General features: G+C 40.8%; 1 protein-coding gene across 1 annotated transcript in view; it reads right to left on the reverse strand.

The window, feature by feature from the left end:
* Positions 1-150: 150 nt before the first annotated feature.
* The window catches only part of hspa12b (heat shock protein 12B), a 32,960-nt gene continuing 13,544 nt past the window's right edge, over positions 151-19,566 (reverse strand). The window contains 14 exon segments of the mRNA XM_034164796.1: positions 151-870; positions 941-1,131; positions 3,633-3,736; positions 3,847-4,105; positions 4,194-4,298; positions 9,099-9,185; positions 12,565-12,742; positions 13,795-13,908; positions 14,012-14,065; positions 14,067-14,117; positions 14,248-14,434; positions 15,146-15,270; positions 15,582-15,667; positions 15,905-15,977. Coding sequence (XP_034020687.1) covers positions 397-870; positions 941-1,131; positions 3,633-3,736; positions 3,847-4,105; positions 4,194-4,298; positions 9,099-9,185; positions 12,565-12,742; positions 13,795-13,908; positions 14,012-14,065; positions 14,067-14,117; positions 14,248-14,434; positions 15,146-15,270; positions 15,582-15,667; positions 15,905-15,977 — 2,088 coding nt within the window. The 3' untranslated portion in view covers positions 151-396.

Below are 19,566 nucleotides of genomic sequence, written 5' to 3' on the forward strand. Positions count from 1 at the left end.
GAAAAATCAATTCTTTCACAGGTAGCTTTGTTAGCTTACAGACTGCTGATGAGGTATCGGACCAACTCGTTCGTTATTAGACTATTAAAAGTTATGACAGCACATTTTATAATGCAGATTAAAATATACCTAATTACTAGGTGTTTTTCTGCTTGAAGAATTGTCCACAGTCTGTGTGCATGAGGTCTCCAAGTTTACACAAGTGTTCCTTGGAATACTGTAAGGGCAGGAAATGCCTGTGCTGGCTTTTATATGGTGTGACGTGACAAAGCGAAGCCAGGAGTCAAGAGTCTGAAGGCCGGTTCCGAACTCAAAACAGCCCTCTCCGTTCAACAGTATGGGGCCAATCTCCCAAAGTACCGCTTTTAAAGCTACGAAGCATCATTGAGATTGTTTTTAGTTGGATAAAAAGTCTATGGAGGCTCGGACAGAGCGGTTCGACATGACATCAACAGCAGTGACTTTGATCTCAGTGTCACCAAACTGCATCATTGCCCTGATCTCCCTTCTCTCTTCTGTTGCTCCTGATGCTCCTCCCGCTGCTCCTGTGAGCGGTAACTGTTCTGGGAGGTCCAAAGTGATCGTTCCACATTTCCTGACTCCAGGGTCGGAGATGTATGTGACGTCATCTGTTGCGCTGCAGTAGATGTTGATGATGATCTTCCGCTGGCCCAGGCGAGCGGGTGTGTAGCTCCGCCTCACCACTTCACCGAGGGCCACCGATTGGTCAACGGAGACGAAGCGGTCGAGGATGTCTGTGCACCACTCGCGACCATCTTTGATGAGGAGTTTATCAGTAGGGTGGCGTCCCTCCACGAATCGGTTCAAGACTCCGACGCCGTAAGTCAGAGGGCATCGGCGCACTCGGACCTGAGGGAGAAAACTTGTTAAATGAGTTCCTCGTGAGATTTCAATGTGCAGTTTCTTGCTAACAGCTCACCACGGTGGGATCCAGCCCGAAAAGTACGGCACCCTTCAGTATGGTCAGACCAACATCGTGGGGTATGATGATGCGACACGACCGCCCCAGCGCTTTCTGCATCGCTCTTTGGAGCATTGGAGACTCTGCAAAACCCCCGACCAGGAAAAGAAAACGCACGCCGCGCACCTCAGGCTTCACCATCAGCTCTTCTGTTGGGGCAAAATGACATCGGACATCTGGACCAATTTGCAAATGAACTACGATTCACCATTTTATTATGTCTTCTAAACTCTCCATACTGCACACGCATTCATCTCAGTCCACCTTGTACATCCCCTGCACTCCCTTCTCCATCAGTGCCAGCAGTGTCCGTGGTAGCCTTATTATAGAACTTGGTCTTCAGGGATTACCATACTGTCTAAATTTGCACCGAATTAGTCGATTTAAAGGCCCTGTCACACTTTGACAATTTAGCCAGCGTATGTTGACCGTATTAAAAAAATGCTGGCATAAGTCCAATAATTTAGGGTAAGTTTTTTTTTTTTTTTATATATATATATATATATATATAAGTTAAAGAGCACGTTGAAGTTTGCTGATGTATGTCCTGATAAGCTGAGCTCAAAATTTTGGGCATGCTGAAAATTTTCAACGAGTGCCCGCATGTGACTCACACGTCCCGCACATGCTGGATATCAGTTGTAGGTAAGTTAAGTGATTGTTGGCAAATGTTTCTTGTAATTTACTTACCTGTCCATTAATGTTGGCCACTGACTGGCTGAAATCTGTGGTCCGTATGCAAAAAGACTATTTCATTCACACGCTGAAAAAACAAAAGGCTGACCTGTGCATTTCAGTTTAATTCATGTCCATCTGTCGTGGTCCTGGTCTCGGAAACATAGGAAAAACAACGAAACACGCCCTCAAAGATGTTCTTGGAGGGCCCAGACAGGCTTAAAACGGTATCCGTGACTGACATCATTGGAGCTTGCGCCTCCTGGTGGTTAGTCTCCACACAAGTAAAAATCGCTGCACACGTTTACAGATCTCAAGAGGCAGAACTGCAGCAAAAGTCACGTGTAAGAACGCACCCAATCGAGTGGCCTGTTATTCACAGACACGGTTATATACGCATGGATTTTTTTTTCTTTTACTTTACACATTTGTGGATCTAAGTACAGACAGATTTTTTTATACACATTTGTGGATTGAAAAACACATTTGCAAATACTTTTGCTACAATAATGGCCCCATAGTGCTGCGCTCTGAATACACAAAAGCGTTGTGATGATTCAAACTTTTAAAGCGCCATCGCTGTGGTGTGATCATAGGTGACTTGATCGATCAATCAGGGTGATCACGCCTGATTAATGTGCTGTTTAAACATTTAAAGTACCGTGGCTGTCAGTGATCACCACGCTGACAGATCACACAGCACTTCATTCAAATCACACCTGATTGCAGTTGATTGTCTCTTTAAAGGTTTAAATCATCACGGTGTTTCATTATTCAGGTTTGTGATGACCTGATCAGGTCTGATCAGCGGAGCTGAAAGGGTTGAGCGGCTGCTTTCAGCTCCACTGATCAGGAAGCAGCTAGCACATTAAAAGTTTAGAGACAGCGCTCTCCATTCATTCACAGCAGCTTTTCCCACAGCCAATCCACTCACCAGGATTCTGTACACAATGAAAATGGTCCACCAAGATGAAAATTTTAAATAAAACAAGAAAATAATGTTTTATTACTGTTTTTGATGCGCACCACGTGGTGCAGTACTGAGCAGAATCACTGAGTTGAAACGGGGTTGTCGGCAGACGCTGGACAATCATCAAGGTGTGACAGCTGCATTAATTTATTGGATGTATGACAGCGTACGCCAGAGTTTTTAAAATGGCCGGCATACGCAGGCTAAATCGTCAAGGTGTGAGGGTGATTCTTAGACTACAGGCACTTATTATGTCCTTTGATCATATTGTATGAAAAACAGAAAAAAGGGGAAATTTCACACTTTTATAGTTATCTTTACAATGAAAGTGTGTTAAGAAATTTGTTCTAGTAGTCTATGATGACTTTTTCACCTTTTTTCAGCATCATTCTATGCAAATATTGCCGTTTTGTGCTTGTCCCACACCCAGACTTTTGATCTTCAATGATAAAAATGAATGGTAAAGAAACATTTTTTGTAATGTTTTAAAATATCTCTGAATAAAATATCAATAAAATAATCAAAACATAATTGGGGTATTCAATGTCATACAACTGTTGTGATTTTGTTAAACAAAATGTAGTTGTCACACACTACTGCCGTAATTTCCACCACAACACTGTAATGTCCCTTTAAACAGTTTGTATGAAAGATTGTTTGGGTAGTTTCTATGGAGATAAACAGTGACATCAGAGTACATGTATATAGCGCCAAATCACAACAAACAGTTGCCCCAAGGCACTTTATATTGTAAGGCAATGGTGTGGTGGAAATTACATTTACAAGGCCAATAGTGCCCATAGTTAAAGAATCACCCATGAAAGGGCCTTAAACAAAATCATCTTTCATTGCAGTCCTGCTCTAGAAGATCAGAACTTGCTCATATAACGCATTGCTAAGCTTTGTGCAGCCTTGTTTTTTTTCCCCTGACCCCTATTTTCAAATGTTAAACAATTAGCGAGAACATGAATATTGCTAATTTTCTTCAGTGTGAGTGTATCTCACCAATGTGTTTTACGATGTTGACGATGGTGGGCTGGAAGAGCTCGTTCATGGCCTCCTGGCTGAGCCGCAGCATCCCCTGAGATGACCACTTGACTATGTTCATACTGACACCACACAGACAAAGAGGGCAGAGTCATGCCTTTGGACATTTTTTTTAAAGATAAAAAAAAAAAAAGCTATATTTTGGCGTGCTGTGCCTCCTGGCTCCACTCACTTGCTCCTCCTCAGGGCGGCCTCCACACTCTGGCCCCTGTGCCTCTTGTAGTAGTCTATAAAAGAGAAGGGCAGCGAGATGTTGAGGGCGTTCGCTCTGCCTGGTGCCACAGTCCGTTTCCTTGCCTCAAAGGCGATAGTGAGGTCCACCCAGGCTGCCGGACGCTTGGTTTTGAAGTTCTGGATGAAGTCCTCACCAAAAATCTGGCACAGCATGGCTTCAAAAGCCAGGTCCACTCCGACAGCACCGTACGGACCACCTGGGAGAAAAGTAACGGGAGCTCTTAGAGTCCGAGACAAATCCATTCCTTGGTGATATTAGTTTTCTTGTAAGCAAGAGGACGGTACCTGAAGCCTTGTAAAGTTCTTTAAGAGTTCCCTGCAGCTGCTCGATCTGATGGACGGTCAGGTCGACTGTACCCCCGCCGCAATCTGCGACAATATACCTGTCCCCTGCAGGACAGGAGAAGACCACGTGAATTTCATCTTAGACTTCACATTTTTATAAACTGAGGATCTTATTTAAAACCACCAGGGTGGTGCATGAGGTCTTAAAACCCCAGCTGCGCAATGGTTTTACAGCTACGCTAATGTTTCAAATTTTGTGTATGTTTAGGTTCTGGAATTGCAGGCAAGATCAAAGATCAATTATTGGGTCAAACGGCAATTAAAGTTTTTTTATTCTGATTTCCACCAAACATGGTTTGACAGTGAAGACTGGCATCAAAATGACCCTGAATGAATTATTTTTGGCAATGATAAAAAAAAAAAATAAAAAAAAAATTTAAATAATCACTTTCAACCCTATTTTGACCAAATTACATATTTAAGTGGATTCCAGATTTGCCCTGGCATGGTCAGGCAGAGGTCAATCATTTGGGTGAAGGTCAAGGTTACTAAGGTCAAATATCAGATTGTTGTCACCAGTACTGTCTTTACTATTACGTAATGTTTACATAACAATCACATATTGGTGACCTTATAGTTTACAGCCGAAACAATAATTGGCTTTGTCTTTTTACAAGAATGTAACATGACAAGCAAAGCTTCTGTCATCATTAAGATGAATCACATCACATCACATTATATGCAAACATAAATTTAAAGAATCACATTTTAGAGAGAAAGATTAGAAATCTGAGGGACAATACAGGGAATTCCATTCACATGTGCTGCAAATTATTTACACATTTTTTTTCTGTCTTTCACATGTAGTATATTAAATTATCTTAAAAAAACAACAGATGCTATCATCTTTTACATTTCCAGTTTAAAAGGGAATAAAATGACAAAATGAAACTGGATCAGCTACTATGTACCACAACAATTAAAAAAGCAGCCTTGTTGTTCTTATGTCATATCTTACAGGTGTGAACGCTGGGAGGATGATGAAAAATTAGGAGCAGGTGTGTTTGCCCGTGACTTAGACTGTTTCTGCAGATGACTGCATTCAATCAGCAAATTAAAACATTGTTTTCTAATTGTTTTATAGTGGTTATGTTCTAAACACAGTCATGCCTCCGTACAATCCAGCTGAAAGGAATTGGTAGGAACTGGGCGGCGAAAGGAAAAGAAAGTGAAGCAGGTGGTTGAGCAAGATAAATAGAGCAAGTGAGAGAGCATTCTTACACACATATTTACAGTTGTGCTCAAACGTTTACATACCCTGGAAGATTTTTATTTTTTTTTTATCTTTTTGGTCATTTTTCAGGGAACATGAATGTTAACACAAAACTTTTTTTTTTCCAATCATGGTTAGTGGTTGTGTGAAGCCATTTATTGTCACACAACTGTGTTTATTCTTTTTAAGTTATAATGACAACAGAAACTACCCAAATGACCCTGATCAGAAGTTTACATTCACCAGTTCTTAATACCGTCACTTCTGTGGTAGTTGTGGACAAGGCTCTTTATTTCCTCTGATGGTAAAGCTGACCATTCTTTTTGGCAAAAAGCCTCCAGTCCCTGTAAATTCCTGGGCTGTCTTGCATGAACTGCAGATTTGAGATCTCCCCAGAGTGGCGCAATGATATTGAGGTCAGGAGACTGAGATGGCCACTCCAGAATCTTCCCTATTAATGCTGTAGCCAATGACAGGTCAATTTCGCCTTGTGTTTTGGATCACTGTCGTGTTGGAACATCCAAGTACGTCCCATGCGCAGCTTCCAGGCTGATGAGTGCCACTCTTCCTCCAGTATTTTCTGATAACATGCTGCATTCATCCTGCCATCAGTTGTGTCCAAGTTTCCTGTGCCTTTGTAGGTCACACATCCCTAAAACATCAGCGATCCACCTCCGTGCTTCACAGTAGGAATGATGTACTTTTCATCATAGGCCTTGTTGACTCCTCTCCAAATGTAACATTTATGTTGTGGCCAAAATTTTGTTCTCATCACTCCAAATGAGTGTTTGTTCTCTGTGCTGTTTGGTGTATTGTAAGCAGGATACTTTGTGGCATTGTATAGTAATGCTTTCTTCTGGGGACTCAACCATGCAGCCCATTTTTCTTCAAGTGTCTCCTTATTGTGAAATATCTTGAAACAGCCACGCCACTTTTTTCAGAGAGTTCAGTATTTCAGCTGAAGTTATTTGTGGGTTTTTCTTTGCATCCCAAACAATTTTCCTGGCAGTTCGTGGTGAAATTACTGTGGTTTGGTTCAAACAGAATCCCCCATTTTCCACTTCTTGATTAGCATTTGAGCACTGCTGATTGGCATTCTCAGTCCCTTGGATAAATTTTTATATCCCTTGATAAATCTTTTGCTTTCCCTGTGACTCAGAAATCAGAAATGTCAGTGCAGCACTGGATGAAAGATGCAAGAGTCTGTCAGGAGCCCAGAAACTCACTGACCCTTTATACACACACTGATTACCTTTTGTAGCCATTCAAACCTGTTTGTGTCAACTTGTGTGCATGTTATCAGGCTAAAATCATCAGAGTATGTAAACCTTTGATCAGGGTCATTTGGGTATTTTCTGTTGTTATTATGATTTACAAAGAGTAAACACAGTTGTTTGACAATAAATAGCTTCACACTATGTGTCATCAAATTTGAGACATAAATTTTATTTAATTTTAAGTTTTATCAGAAGGATTCCATTGGTAGTTAATGTTTTCTAAAAAACAAACAAACAAAAAACAACAACAACAAAAAAAACTGTACACTCAAAATATGTTGCAGAGGAACATCAATGATATTGTTGGAAATATAATTTCTATGGAATGTCTGTCAGGTTTCCAAAGCGCACACATGCGCGTGTGCATGTTTCCCGTGTAATTCTTTGATTACACCACTCTCAAACAAACATATTGCAGGCGTGTGTGGTTTGTGCACGGCCTCTGAGTGTGTGTGTTTATGATATGTTCAGAGATAAATTGCTGCCGTCTGCGTTCAGCTGGACCTGATCACACCCCGACTACAACACCGCGAGGCTGAAAAACAAAACTACACAGGAGAAGAGCAATGCTGCAAAGATGCTGGGGAAAAGAAAATCCCACAAATGAGAAGAACGCAGGGATGTGATTCCTTGACTTTCTTTACATCAACGAGTCTCGTGGGCTGGGCCCTTCCTGTGTGTGTGTGGACAGGAAAGGGAGCAGAAAGGGTCACAGCTGAGGCTCAGTGGAAAGAAAGATCCTCACTCCAAACGATTCTGATGCTTTAAACTTTCCTACTGTGGGAAAAGTCTCTGACAGCCAACTGTCTTAGAAACTGGATAACGTTCGTGTCAGTTATTTGTTTGTGAGAAGGGTTACACAAAAACTAATTAGCCAACTGGAATGAAGGTCAGAGGAGGAGCAGCGCATGGATCAAGGAAGAGCCCATTAAAATTTGTTCTGGTTCAAGATCAAGGGACAGATCCTGACTTTGTTCCAAATGCCAGACTTTGATCTAGATTACGTTGGAATCAAAGGTCAACAATAATGACTGAAGTCATGATCAAAATCAAAGATCTGTATTCACCATACAGGTTCAAAGATCATGACCAAAATGACAATAAGAACTAACTTTAGCAATCATAATCAAAGACAACTGGAATAGGAGGTCAACAGTCACGATCAAAATTAAATGACGATCAAAGACATGATTAAGATCAAAGGTCATTTAAGAAAAAATTCAATGATCATGACTAAATTTAACTTGTGATCAAAATCATGATCAAGGTCAAAGACAGAACAAAAGGTCAATGGTCAGGATTAAAGTCACAATCAGGACAAAATTAAGCAATAAGGATCAAAGATAGTTCATTAGAACTGAATGTCAACAATCATAAAGTAAAATGACAACCAACGTTATGGTCAAGATCACACATCATTCAGGAAAAAGGTCACTGATCACGATCAATGATAAATCATATTCAAGCTCAAAGATCTGTAATCTGTAATAGTTCATGTTTATGATCAAAGGAAAATCACAATCAAAGTTCACCCATCAGGATCAAAGATCAGTAATCAGAGTAAAAGTCAAATACCCTTCTACTTCATCAAGTACATTTCTTACTTTTTGTGTGTAATATTAAATCAGTAACTATGGAGTCATGACAGTAAAGTCTACGAAACATTTAAGAGCGTGACGTTCGCCTCATTAAAAAAAACAAAACAAAAAAAACTCAACTCAAGGCACTGTAAAATTTCCTGTCCCTGCCTTCATTTGTGAATCCATCACAAACTGCAATTATATTTATTTACAGGCACTTATACTGTCACCCACCATATCCAGGAACTCATACCTGCTGATTTGTAAAGGTGCTTTGCAGGGTTATCATGGCTAATATACAAGCTACGGCAATGCTGATGTTAATGTCATTGGTCATACAGTTCTGCTGTTCTCATTAACTTTTATTTGTGTATAATGTGTCAGAAGAACATGCAATTATTAAAAACCCTTAAAAACCAATGATACCATACATTATGGTGTCACTGAATCAAGAATGAATTTCCATGAATATGTGTCAAACATGTAACATGAGGCTGGCTGTTGTGCATGGCCCTTTTGCATGCTGCAATGCAAAAACTTCTGTAATATTTTGACTCATTAACAACTTGAGTCTGAACTAGTTTTTTATATCTGATGCAAACAGAAACTATGCTCACCTGAAAAAAAATGACAGTACATACAGGAGAAAAATAACATCTGGACCACAATGACCACTGTGAAAAAAGAAAGTGTGGAGGCATTACGTCCTTATTATCTGCCTTCTGGGGTCAAAAGTCATCAATAGTGAATGTAGGGGATTTGTCTGTTTACTGACCGGTCTGCAGTTCTGACCACAGCTCTCCGGTTCCACTCTCCACCAGGAAGGTCCTGCTATGTCTGGATCGTCTCAACTGCTCCCGGGCTGCAATACATCACAAAATACATACCATTATATATACTTTTAAAAATATTTGCATGTATCTTTGATCTATTACATTGAGGACTGATGACATTTAACTCACACACTTCTAAAGCAATGTTTGGAAATTAATATTTCCTGTATTTTTCTTCAAACTTTCTTCTTTACTTTAGGAGGGCTCTTCCATTGAGATCTGACATTCCAAGTTCTCAATTGCTGAACTTTGATCCTGAACGTCATTCTTAATCACCTCTTTGATCTTGACTGATACTGAATTAATCAGCAATTTTGATCATAGAATTAACTGTCAAGATCAGAGATCAATGATCAAAGCCAGAAAGAAACTTGTTGCCAAATATCTTATTTGTTCTTTGCTGTTTTCCTGTTTTGCTTTGATCATGTAATCAGGATAAAAGGAAACAGGATTGAGAAGCAGATTTTGACCTTTCATTGCTGAACTGAGCAGTTGTTAATATTCCTGAAGATCAAAGGAATGATCCAGATCAAAAGAATTTAGAACAAAGAGCAAAGATCTTTTTTTTTTTTGGTCTGGATCCACAACAAAACTGAAGCAAATCTTCCTTGAGCCAAGGTTGAACATTCCACCAAATTTTAGTGAAATCTCTTATTGTCCTTTAAAGATATATTGCTAAAAACAAGCAGACACAAAAATGAAAGAAGAAAAACACCATATTGATGGAGACAATGAATGAAAGGATGAAGTGAGTATTCATCCACAATTTTGTCAACATCTGGAGCACTCCCTCTATTTTTCAACTTAAAACACTTTACTTTGGCTGTTTTCCCCAGCAGTGGGTCTGTTGTGTCATATAAACATATTGCATGTGACAAAATAAATCTCTTCAGTTCACACAAAGTGGCTCAAACAAAAACATCAGTGTTTATTTTAATGATGTTCCAGAATTTTCTCCCCTTATTTTCTCAAATTTCTTTCAATCCAAGAACAATACACTAAAAATGGAAAACTCTTTTTTTTTTTTGCATAACTGGGGTAGTTTGTCAAATTGGAATAATACTCTCATATTTCAACTGCCTATTTATTCACAACCAAAAAAAACACACAAATGGTGGATGAAATTTTAGCACGAGACCAACAAAACCAGAACAGACCGAAACACAGCTAACAGTAAAATTTTAAATCATAATGTTTAAAGTAAATTTACTATAGACTTGATTTGTGCAACAACAGCCCACATTGTGTTGAAATCAGAAGAGTCTTACAGTTGTGTTGTAGCTGATTTTGAGGTCTGTGCATGTGTACGTGCACGTTAATGTGATGTGCACGGCAAATGGAGCTGAGCAAAGAATACTACATTCATACAGGATTTGATTTCATATCTTGGAACGCAGGTCTGGAAGACATTTGCAAAAAAGAACATGTTACAGTGTGCTTAAAAAAAAAGGGGAAAAAGGGAGCCGGCAGTTCTGTTTGGAGGAGAAATGAGATGGAAGCAAACCTAAAGATTGTAAAAACAGTGTGTGTGTGTGTGTGTCTGCAGAGTCCTGAGGGGAGGATGGGGCCAAATACAAGAAAGACGGAGGGGAAGGGAGAAAAAAATGAATGTAAGTGAAGCAGAGAGAATGACAAGTCAGAGGGGGTGAGATCATAGACTCTCTGCACCTTGTTCCAATTACAATATCCTGCGTGTGTGTTTCTACGTGCCTCTTTGAGTTATGTGTCTCAGTGTGTGTGTGTGTCACTGGCTGCATATGTATAAGTGGGCCAGCGCAGGGGGCTGCGTGTTCGCCTGCTGAATTATACATTGGATTCCCTCCTTCTCGCACCGAGTTGCTCTTTGTTCCTTTGCTGCAAATGTTTCAATTTTATGTTGATTTATAGTAAAACTGACCGAGGACCAGGCAACCTTTTGCTACAGTTGCACGGCCCACCACTCTACAGATTGTTGGACTGGTTGTGTAGTCTTGAATTTATTCCCAGAATGCTAAAACATTTCCCTTCTGTATTACGCCATCATAAGTTCAATTATAGGAGTTCAAGTGTTGCGTTTGTCTCGTCAGAGGAACGGTTTGTTGACCTGCTGCTGAAATACAGTGACAGATCATTTCATTCGTGCCAAAGGCCAAAACAGGAGTTCTGGACATTTAAAAAAAAAAAAACAAAAACGATCAGTTGGTGACTTCAGGTTGCTGAGTACTTTTGGACCACTTTTGGATTTTGACGGGTTTAGATATCAGTTTGGGGTGATAAAGTCATGAGGTTAGTGTATGGAGGTGATTGCAGGACAGCAAACATCCACGTTTTTCAGGGTCTGGTACTTCCCGTCTTACAGTATGATTGTGAGACTTGGTTGGACACAAGGGCTCTTTGCAGGATCCCTGGATACTACTGGAATACCAAGACATAGCGATCTTAAATTAAGCTGAAGATAAGCTTAAGATCACATTGTGTGGGAATGTCAGCTATGACATTTTGGTCACGTGATGTGTTTTTCCAGGCGTGATCCAGCACACAGGTGCCTCACAGCCGTGGACGCCAAGAGGACACGCAAACTCTCTTTCTGGCTGAAGCTGCTCAATGGTTTCTTTTGAGACTTGTAGATGGGCCCGTTGTCTGTGTGGGTGGTTGTCATCCAGGACCCAAGTCAGTTCTGTGGTGTGTTGGATGGGGGGGACTTTCCAACTGCAGAAACACAAACTTGGCCAACAAGCCTCAGGGTTAAGGAACTGGAAAAACACCAACAGGGACGAGCTGCGGTGGTCTCATGATTGCAGTGCTACTTTTTGCAGATGATGCAGTTCTAATTGTTTCTTCAGAGAGTGACCTCCAGAGTGTTGTTTTGCAGTCAAATGTGAAACCAGGTATCTCAAGAGAGTTTGCTACAGTCATGTGTCCCATTTTACACACCAAGATAGTAGAACACCTTGCAAAGACTAAATATAACATTCAGACACTGGGCCAACTTAATTGTTTGCCAGTTACTGGCTTTAAGTACATAAAGTGTTCTTGCAGTGTCTCTAATGCTACTTTCAACATATAAACAGTACATACTTACACGCAAAAACATTACACAACCTTGTTTTATGGGTTTTGTTGGTTTTATTACATGTTTGGCAAGTTTTACTTCCTTTGTTCTCTTTGTTTCAATAGTGCACTCCTCTTTCTGCTGCTCCTTCATGTTTCCATCTCTCCTTTTTGCCAAGATCCCGCAAAGGAATGACAGTGACAAACAATAACTACAGTCCTGTGAGGCAAAACCACAAGAAGTACCTCCAGTCAGATCTTTAAAAGAAGGTTTATCCTTCCCTAACTCTACAGGGCCTGACTTAAATCAACCAGAATCATTTCCAGGAACACACTGCGGTTTCATGCACACAGAAACAAACACGTTCCCTCTGCTACCTTGTCTGAAGCTGGAGTCGAAGGGGCGGGACCCGTCCAGATCCAAGCCATTTGTGATTGGCTGCAGGCTCAGGTCAATCATCTGATGGAGGTGCAGTTTACGGCAGTAAATGGACGCAGCCTCTGGTTCTAATGCGATGAGGAGCTGCTCGGGGGAATCGGGAGATACCAGGCCAGCCTGAAGAGGGAGCGAGAGATAAATATATGAAGCGAAAGAGATTGAGAATTTGGCTAAAACAGTCCAAAGGACTTGTTTGGTTCACAAAAAGTAACTCTTCCTCTGACATTTCATGAGTACCATCACTTTATTGTATTAACTGGTACCAAGTACTTTTTTCTTCCAGGCATGCGTTGAACTTTATTCACTTTTTTTTTTCAGAAAACAACAAAAAAAGGATCATAAAGATGACAAACTTGCACATTCTATCTGTACGAGCTGCCTGCCCTGCTTTGGAAAACATTATGGGCTTTATGTTGGAGATCTACAGTGTTTTGTCTCCAGCGCATAGTCCAAATGCATTTGGGGCATGTCCAACTCACCTCTGTTATTTAGAGGATGTGTAATGAGCGCACAGTAGAGAAGAGGCTGAAAAGGAGATGGATTTAATGGTCATAAAAAGATGGAAATGTGCTCTATAAATAAATGCAACCTATTTACTCGTTTATCTCCGGCAACTGACAGAGGAAGGGTGTCGGTTATGTAACACCTGTCTGTTTGTCTTCAGGTTGAGACAGTTCCAAAATAACAGAGTTCAATGACAGTTTGTGGTGAGATTAAAAGATAAAAAATAGTCTGTTTGCACACTCATTGCTGTGGATAATTGCCTTTTTTGGTATTAAATGTATGTTAATAAGACATTAAATGTACAGGTTTGTAATCAGTGTGTGCGTGCAGGGTGTGGGTCTGAGCTCCACTTCCTGTGTTTGTATGCCTGTCTCATACATTGTTCACCCTCCTGATGACATCATCACCAGCGGGAAGCAGACACACCCTGACTGGCTTGAAGCGGGAGCCACTGCAGAAAGTGTGTGTGTGTGTGTGTGTTTGTGTATGCTACATTTAGCTGTAAGACATCGAGAGTGACGGCAGATCAAAGATGGACAAATAATCTTGATTTCTGGATGGGGTGAAGACCATAATCTTTTTTGAATAATAATGTAGTAATGCCTGCGGGATCTTAGCGTCTTTTATATATTGTCCATTCACGAGTGTACTGTACGTGTTTTTACCCGGTAGGCGGCCTCTCTCATGAACTGTTTGGCAGGTTGTCTCCACACAGCAGGGACGGTGATCACCCATCTGATTTCTTCTTCCAGCATAGATGATGATTGCTCCTTCACTTCCTGAAACAGGACCAAGAAAACTTATTTCCTTTGATTTTTCTACCCTCAAATGTAGCACGCATCCATTTTCATCCATCAGGGAAATCAGTCTCTGGCCTGATACCTTCAGGGCATGCTCCCTGAAGAAACGCAGCGCGTGAGCAAACACCTCAATGGCCCCTCACCCTCCGACCGTTCACTGCCTCCAGCTCCGTCTCCATGGTGAGATCCTGCAGCACAACCCCACAACCCCAACGAGGAATCGTCAGCTTTCGGCAGCTTCAAGATTTAAATCTAAAACTAAAGCTTAACCTGTCTCCTTTCGATCCAGCCCCACATCTTTATAAATCTGTGTCTTACACTCGTGCTATGGATCTTCATCTTGAACTTATCGAAGTACAGCCAGTGTCGGGCCTCCTCAGGATCCAGGTCGTGGTAGAAATCCCGCGCTGTAAACCCAAAACTGTGGAAACGCAAATCAGGGGTCAGCAGCAAACACGTCGGGCTCTTCTGATTGGCCACCCCAGGGTCTCCGCCCTCCCAGCGCCTGCATGGATTGAAGAAAAAAAGGTGTAGATAAAAAAGACAACAGAACCAGACTAAGTACTCAGACAGCGTAATACCTCCATGAAGGCCAACCAGTTAAACCCCAAGCCAAATTCCACCCTAGTACACCACCCCATATGAAAAACAATTTTGGTCAAAGAGATCCAGAGAATTATCAGGGTTTGGACCAAAGCAGTCCCATGGATAGAGTATCATGGGATCCTCAGCTTTCACCTTTGCTCTCGATCATGGCCTTGATGCTGATTGTTCATTTTTGGTTCTGACTGCTGACTTGTGATCCTGATCACTCAACTTGGATCCTGACCTTTCAACCTGATCTTGGATCTTGAGTGCTGTGCTTTAATCCTGATCACAGAGTTTTTATGTTGATTGTTGACCTCTGAAGGTCATTGCTGATCTTTGAACCTGATTATAATCCTATAATTCTTTTTATTTTTGATTCTAATTCCTATATTTGAGATCACAAGCTCAAAGCAATCACAGATCAGTATCTGAGCACAGCCATCAAAGATCGGTGATCAAAGGCAGGATCCATCCCATGCCAAGTTCTTTGATCTAAGGTCTACCGCTCCAACCAAATTTAGCTGAAATCCATTTGTGTATCCTGACAGACAGACCGATAGCCAAGAAAAACATAAACCTACTTGTTGCTGTTTGCTAGCTTAAACTTCAGACAGGTGCACGTGCTTACTTCATCATGTGTATGACATCAGAATCCTGCGTGAAGCTGAACGCGTAGCCACTGGAGGTCGTCCCAAAGTCTATCGCCACGACAACTGAAAACGCACAGGCCATCTTTGGTCTGATCTCCACCCGCTGAAAGAAAGAGATATGTGCAGTATTTGTGGTGTAACTGGTACTGACTGGAGCAGAATTCCGTGCAAATTATTCCTCTTCGTGGTTTATGGTCCAAAGTGCTCTCAGGCTGGTGGTGGAATTCAGACCGATGTCTTAGAGGGGAGGTGTAATTTTCAAAAACCACGTCTACGTTTTAGAAAACATTCCAGATTCGTGTGGCCGGCTGTGGACTGTCACTGATGACATAAAGGCGTGCATGTGGATTTCAAAGTTCTATATATGGAAAATAAGTAGAGAGGGGAGTGTGTTTGCGGAGTGTGTGTACTTACAGGTGACGGCGAGGGTGTAAGGGGTGTGATGCTGCAGTCATTTCTGGTGGCGCCAGGTGAAGAAGGAGGGGCCGGCATATTGTCACCTAGGATTGGATGTGTGTCGAAATACAATTAATGGACTCAACTCATTATTATACTTCATCAACACGGTTACCATTAAGGTAAAGTCCAACAATAGCTCTGATTTGACTGTTAAAATGACTTTAATCTTCACAAGAGGGAGTGGAACATGGAAAGGACATTACTGCTGGTAGTACTCCAAAAAAAAAAAAAAAAATGGAAGCGAGAAAGGTCAACTACATGGAGATGAGTTGTCTCACTTGGTATCTGCAGGCTGTTGGGTTCTGGCTGCAAAACATCAGCCATCTTTACAGGATCCAGAAAGAAATCCAGCTGAGAAAATAAATTGTTGAATAAAATGACATGCCATGTACATTTACAGCTGACATGTTTGGGTGTTATTATACCTACAAATGTGCCAAAAAAATCAAACTAAGCAGAACAGTTTTCAGCAAAGATGTAGACACCCACCTATAGCATTGATGTCACATACTGTAATCAATGGTCAATTATTCCTTATGGATGAAACTGTTATGATATACTGTCAAAAAGTACTTTCCAAATTCTATTATTTGTACTCCCTTTTCTGTAGATACTTCAGATGCTTCCCACCTTGAGTTACTCACTTTTCATTGATGTGATTTGTCAATATGACACAGATAAATTGTACTGCTGAAGATATTGTGTTGTTGGGTAAAGGAAAAAGCATCAAACCATCATTGAATTATCACTTCCAAAAGTTTGGCCATAAATGCATAAGTACGAGTCACTAAATTCAAATTACTTGGTGCCCATTGGTCAGGGTTGTTCTCTCTCTTTTTAAAATGATATACAGTAATCAACTTACACTGTTCCATTAAACTCAATAATTTATGAAATTAACAAGAAGGGCACTGAATAAAACACATTCCAAGGACCCACAGTCCACTTTAAGTCCCAAAACAAATTCCATTCTTTGTCTGATAATACTTTTTTGTCCTGCAAATCCAGATAAAGGACCAAAATACATGCTGCATCCTGAACACTCACCCTTGATCCTGATCAAGACCTTGATCCTGAAAGCTACCCTTTGTTTCTGATTGTAAATCTGTCAGCTTGATGCTGAACTTTGATCTTCATCACACATGCTTGATCCTGATCTCTGATTCCTGTCACTACTCTTTGATCCTCATCACCCATATTTGATCCTCCCCAGTCGTCTTTGATCATGATCTTTGATCCCACTCAGTCATCTTGGATCTGCTCATCCTGACCACTGATCACATTTCTGAATGAAGACGCAGATCGCTCACCTGAGATCCTGACTAGTCACCGCTGATAAGGATCAGACTTTGATCTGGGACCACACAATTTTTTTTTCTCAGCCCATGACCAACTCCACCACCAAGTTTCATAAAATTTGATCCATTAGGGTTTGTGTCATACTGAGATAGGCTATCTGCTGTGATGAGCAGTTGTATTAAACAGAAACAGAGGAAGATGTAGAAGGTCTGAGGTATTTGTATTTGCAGTTGACAGCTCTGCCAGTCAGCTGGTATCAACTGCTAATACAATTAAGCCTATGCCAATGCAAAGCAGGCAAATGTGGTAAACACTGTTCCTATCAAGGGTAATTGGCACAGACATCAGCAATATGTCCTTCAATTTAACTTAAAAAGGAGGAAAAAATCAAAATGCATTTTGGAACAAATTTTTGAAATATCTGGTGGCCTTTATGAAATTGTCTCCTGGGCCACAGCTGGCAGGACCCTGAGACACCTGTATTTCAACAAAACAGAATCATTTCAAACACGCAAGAACAGTGACAAAACTTTAAAAAAAAATTCACTCACCCGTCAGAATGCCACTGGAACACTATGCACTTGTCCTGGTATGATTCAGTGTGCTGGAGTACAAAAGCATTCCCAAACTCGATATATGGCTGTCCGACGGTTCAAATCTATCTCCAGAGAGAGATGGGAAAGTTGAGGAAAGTGCTAAGAATTCCCAAATTTGTAATTCCAAAATTAGAAGTGCACACAACAGAAGCGTGCATGAGTAAGCAACTGTTTTCTTCCACTTTTCTGCTTTCTCGGCCAAGTTCTGTGTCTGCAGTTGGGCTTCACTCTGTGCTGGAATGCCAGACAACGGAGTGAGACACACACACACACACACACACACACACACACACACACACACACACACCACACACACACACACACACACACACACACACACACACACACACACACACACACACACACATACACACAACAGGAGTGGGAGGTCTGTGACAGTGCGTAAGGGGGGTTGCTGGGGGATTTACCTCACTGAGAACTTACCAGTGAGGCAGCGTATCTCACTTTAGCCATGTTTCATTCCTTCCATCTCCTCCCACTCTTCTAACATCTGTCCTTCCTCTGTTTCATTAGCTCTTCCTAATTCCCTCGCTTCTGGTCTTTATCTCCATCAATTATGTTATTTTTAGGGTGTCGTCTGTGTGTTTGTCAGCACATCTCAAAAGGAAATAAACATATTTGGGCAATTCTATGGTAACGGAATTACAACAGCAGCAAAATCTGGACATATGGCATCTAACCACAACAGATTAGCTCAGACTGTAATTCCGTTGCCGTAGAATTGCCCATTTCTAAGAAATTTGCTGATACAGCAGGTCAAGAAAGAGTTGATTCAATTTTGATCTAGATCCTGCCTTTGATCTTAAAGCTATTTGATCCAGATTCTTTTGATCCTAACATTGCTATTTAATCCTGAATCCTTTAACCATGACAGAATCAAAGTATTTAACATTCACCAATCAGGCTCTAAAATCATCAATGAGGATCAGTCTCTAAATTCAAATTCAACCAGGATCTAAATTAATTAGGATCAAAGATTAAAAAAAGGAGCAGACAGGGAAATCAAAAGTTAGCAATCAGGATCAAAGTCCCCAATTTAAAAAAGGTGACCTGGATCAAAGATCAAGAATCACCAATAAGAGTCAAAATTCACACCAGAGATTAGGAATTAGGATCAAACTTCCCAAATTAAAAGAAGAGTGATAAAGATGAAATATCAGTGATCAGGATCCAAGATCAGCAATCAGAGACAAAGTACAAAGTCAAAAATCGGGATCAAAGATGAGCAATTGGGAGTTCAGATAATCAGGGACGTTCATGATTTAAAAAAAGAGTGACGATGAGCAAATATTAGCAATCACAAATCAATCAGAGTCAAGTTTTGGATCAAAGATCCAAATCAGGGTTAAAGATGCTTATTACTGACCTCTAATCATGATCTTTGACCCTAATCAGTCAATATCTGTAAAAGAGCAGGATAAAAGATCCAACAAAAGGATCAAGGCTCCCCAATTAAAAAAAGAGTGCTCAACATCGAAGGTTAGTGATCAAAGTAAAGAATTTATAAATTAGAGATGACAATCAAAGATCAGCAATGAGGATCCAGTGTCAATCAGAAACAAAATTCAGGATCAGGATCAAAGATCTGTGAGGCCTTGTCTGAGGTATGCGCTTCTTTCTAGGTTAATTGTGCATTCCTAGTTTTTCAATTCACCTCTTCAAAAATGATAATTTGTTTTCATTTCTACACAATCTCCTGTCAATGATCAACAAAGAATAAACTTCATTTTGGTGCTTAAACATTGTGCTCACAATGGCGAAAAAGCAGTGACTCACAGTGAATGTTTCACCAAAATCACTAATGACTAAAACCATAGACAAATAAATTCACTGCTCCTTCTCTGTCTCTGTCTCTTTCGCTCGCTCGCTCTCTCAGTAAGTGTTTTCGTATGTCGTGTGTGTGCATGTGTCATGAGGTCCACTTCCGCACTGCAGGGATCTGATTTCTCCCCACTGGAGCTGTGACTGAAAGCACACATTAACCCCCAGCTCTTACTCACCCACACTGAGACAAGCTGGCCCCC

Source organism: Thalassophryne amazonica, chromosome 23, assembly GCF_902500255.1.
Source record: "Thalassophryne amazonica chromosome 23, fThaAma1.1, whole genome shotgun sequence".
In the NCBI taxonomy this organism is placed as follows: Eukaryota; Metazoa; Chordata; class Actinopteri; order Batrachoidiformes; family Batrachoididae; genus Thalassophryne; species Thalassophryne amazonica.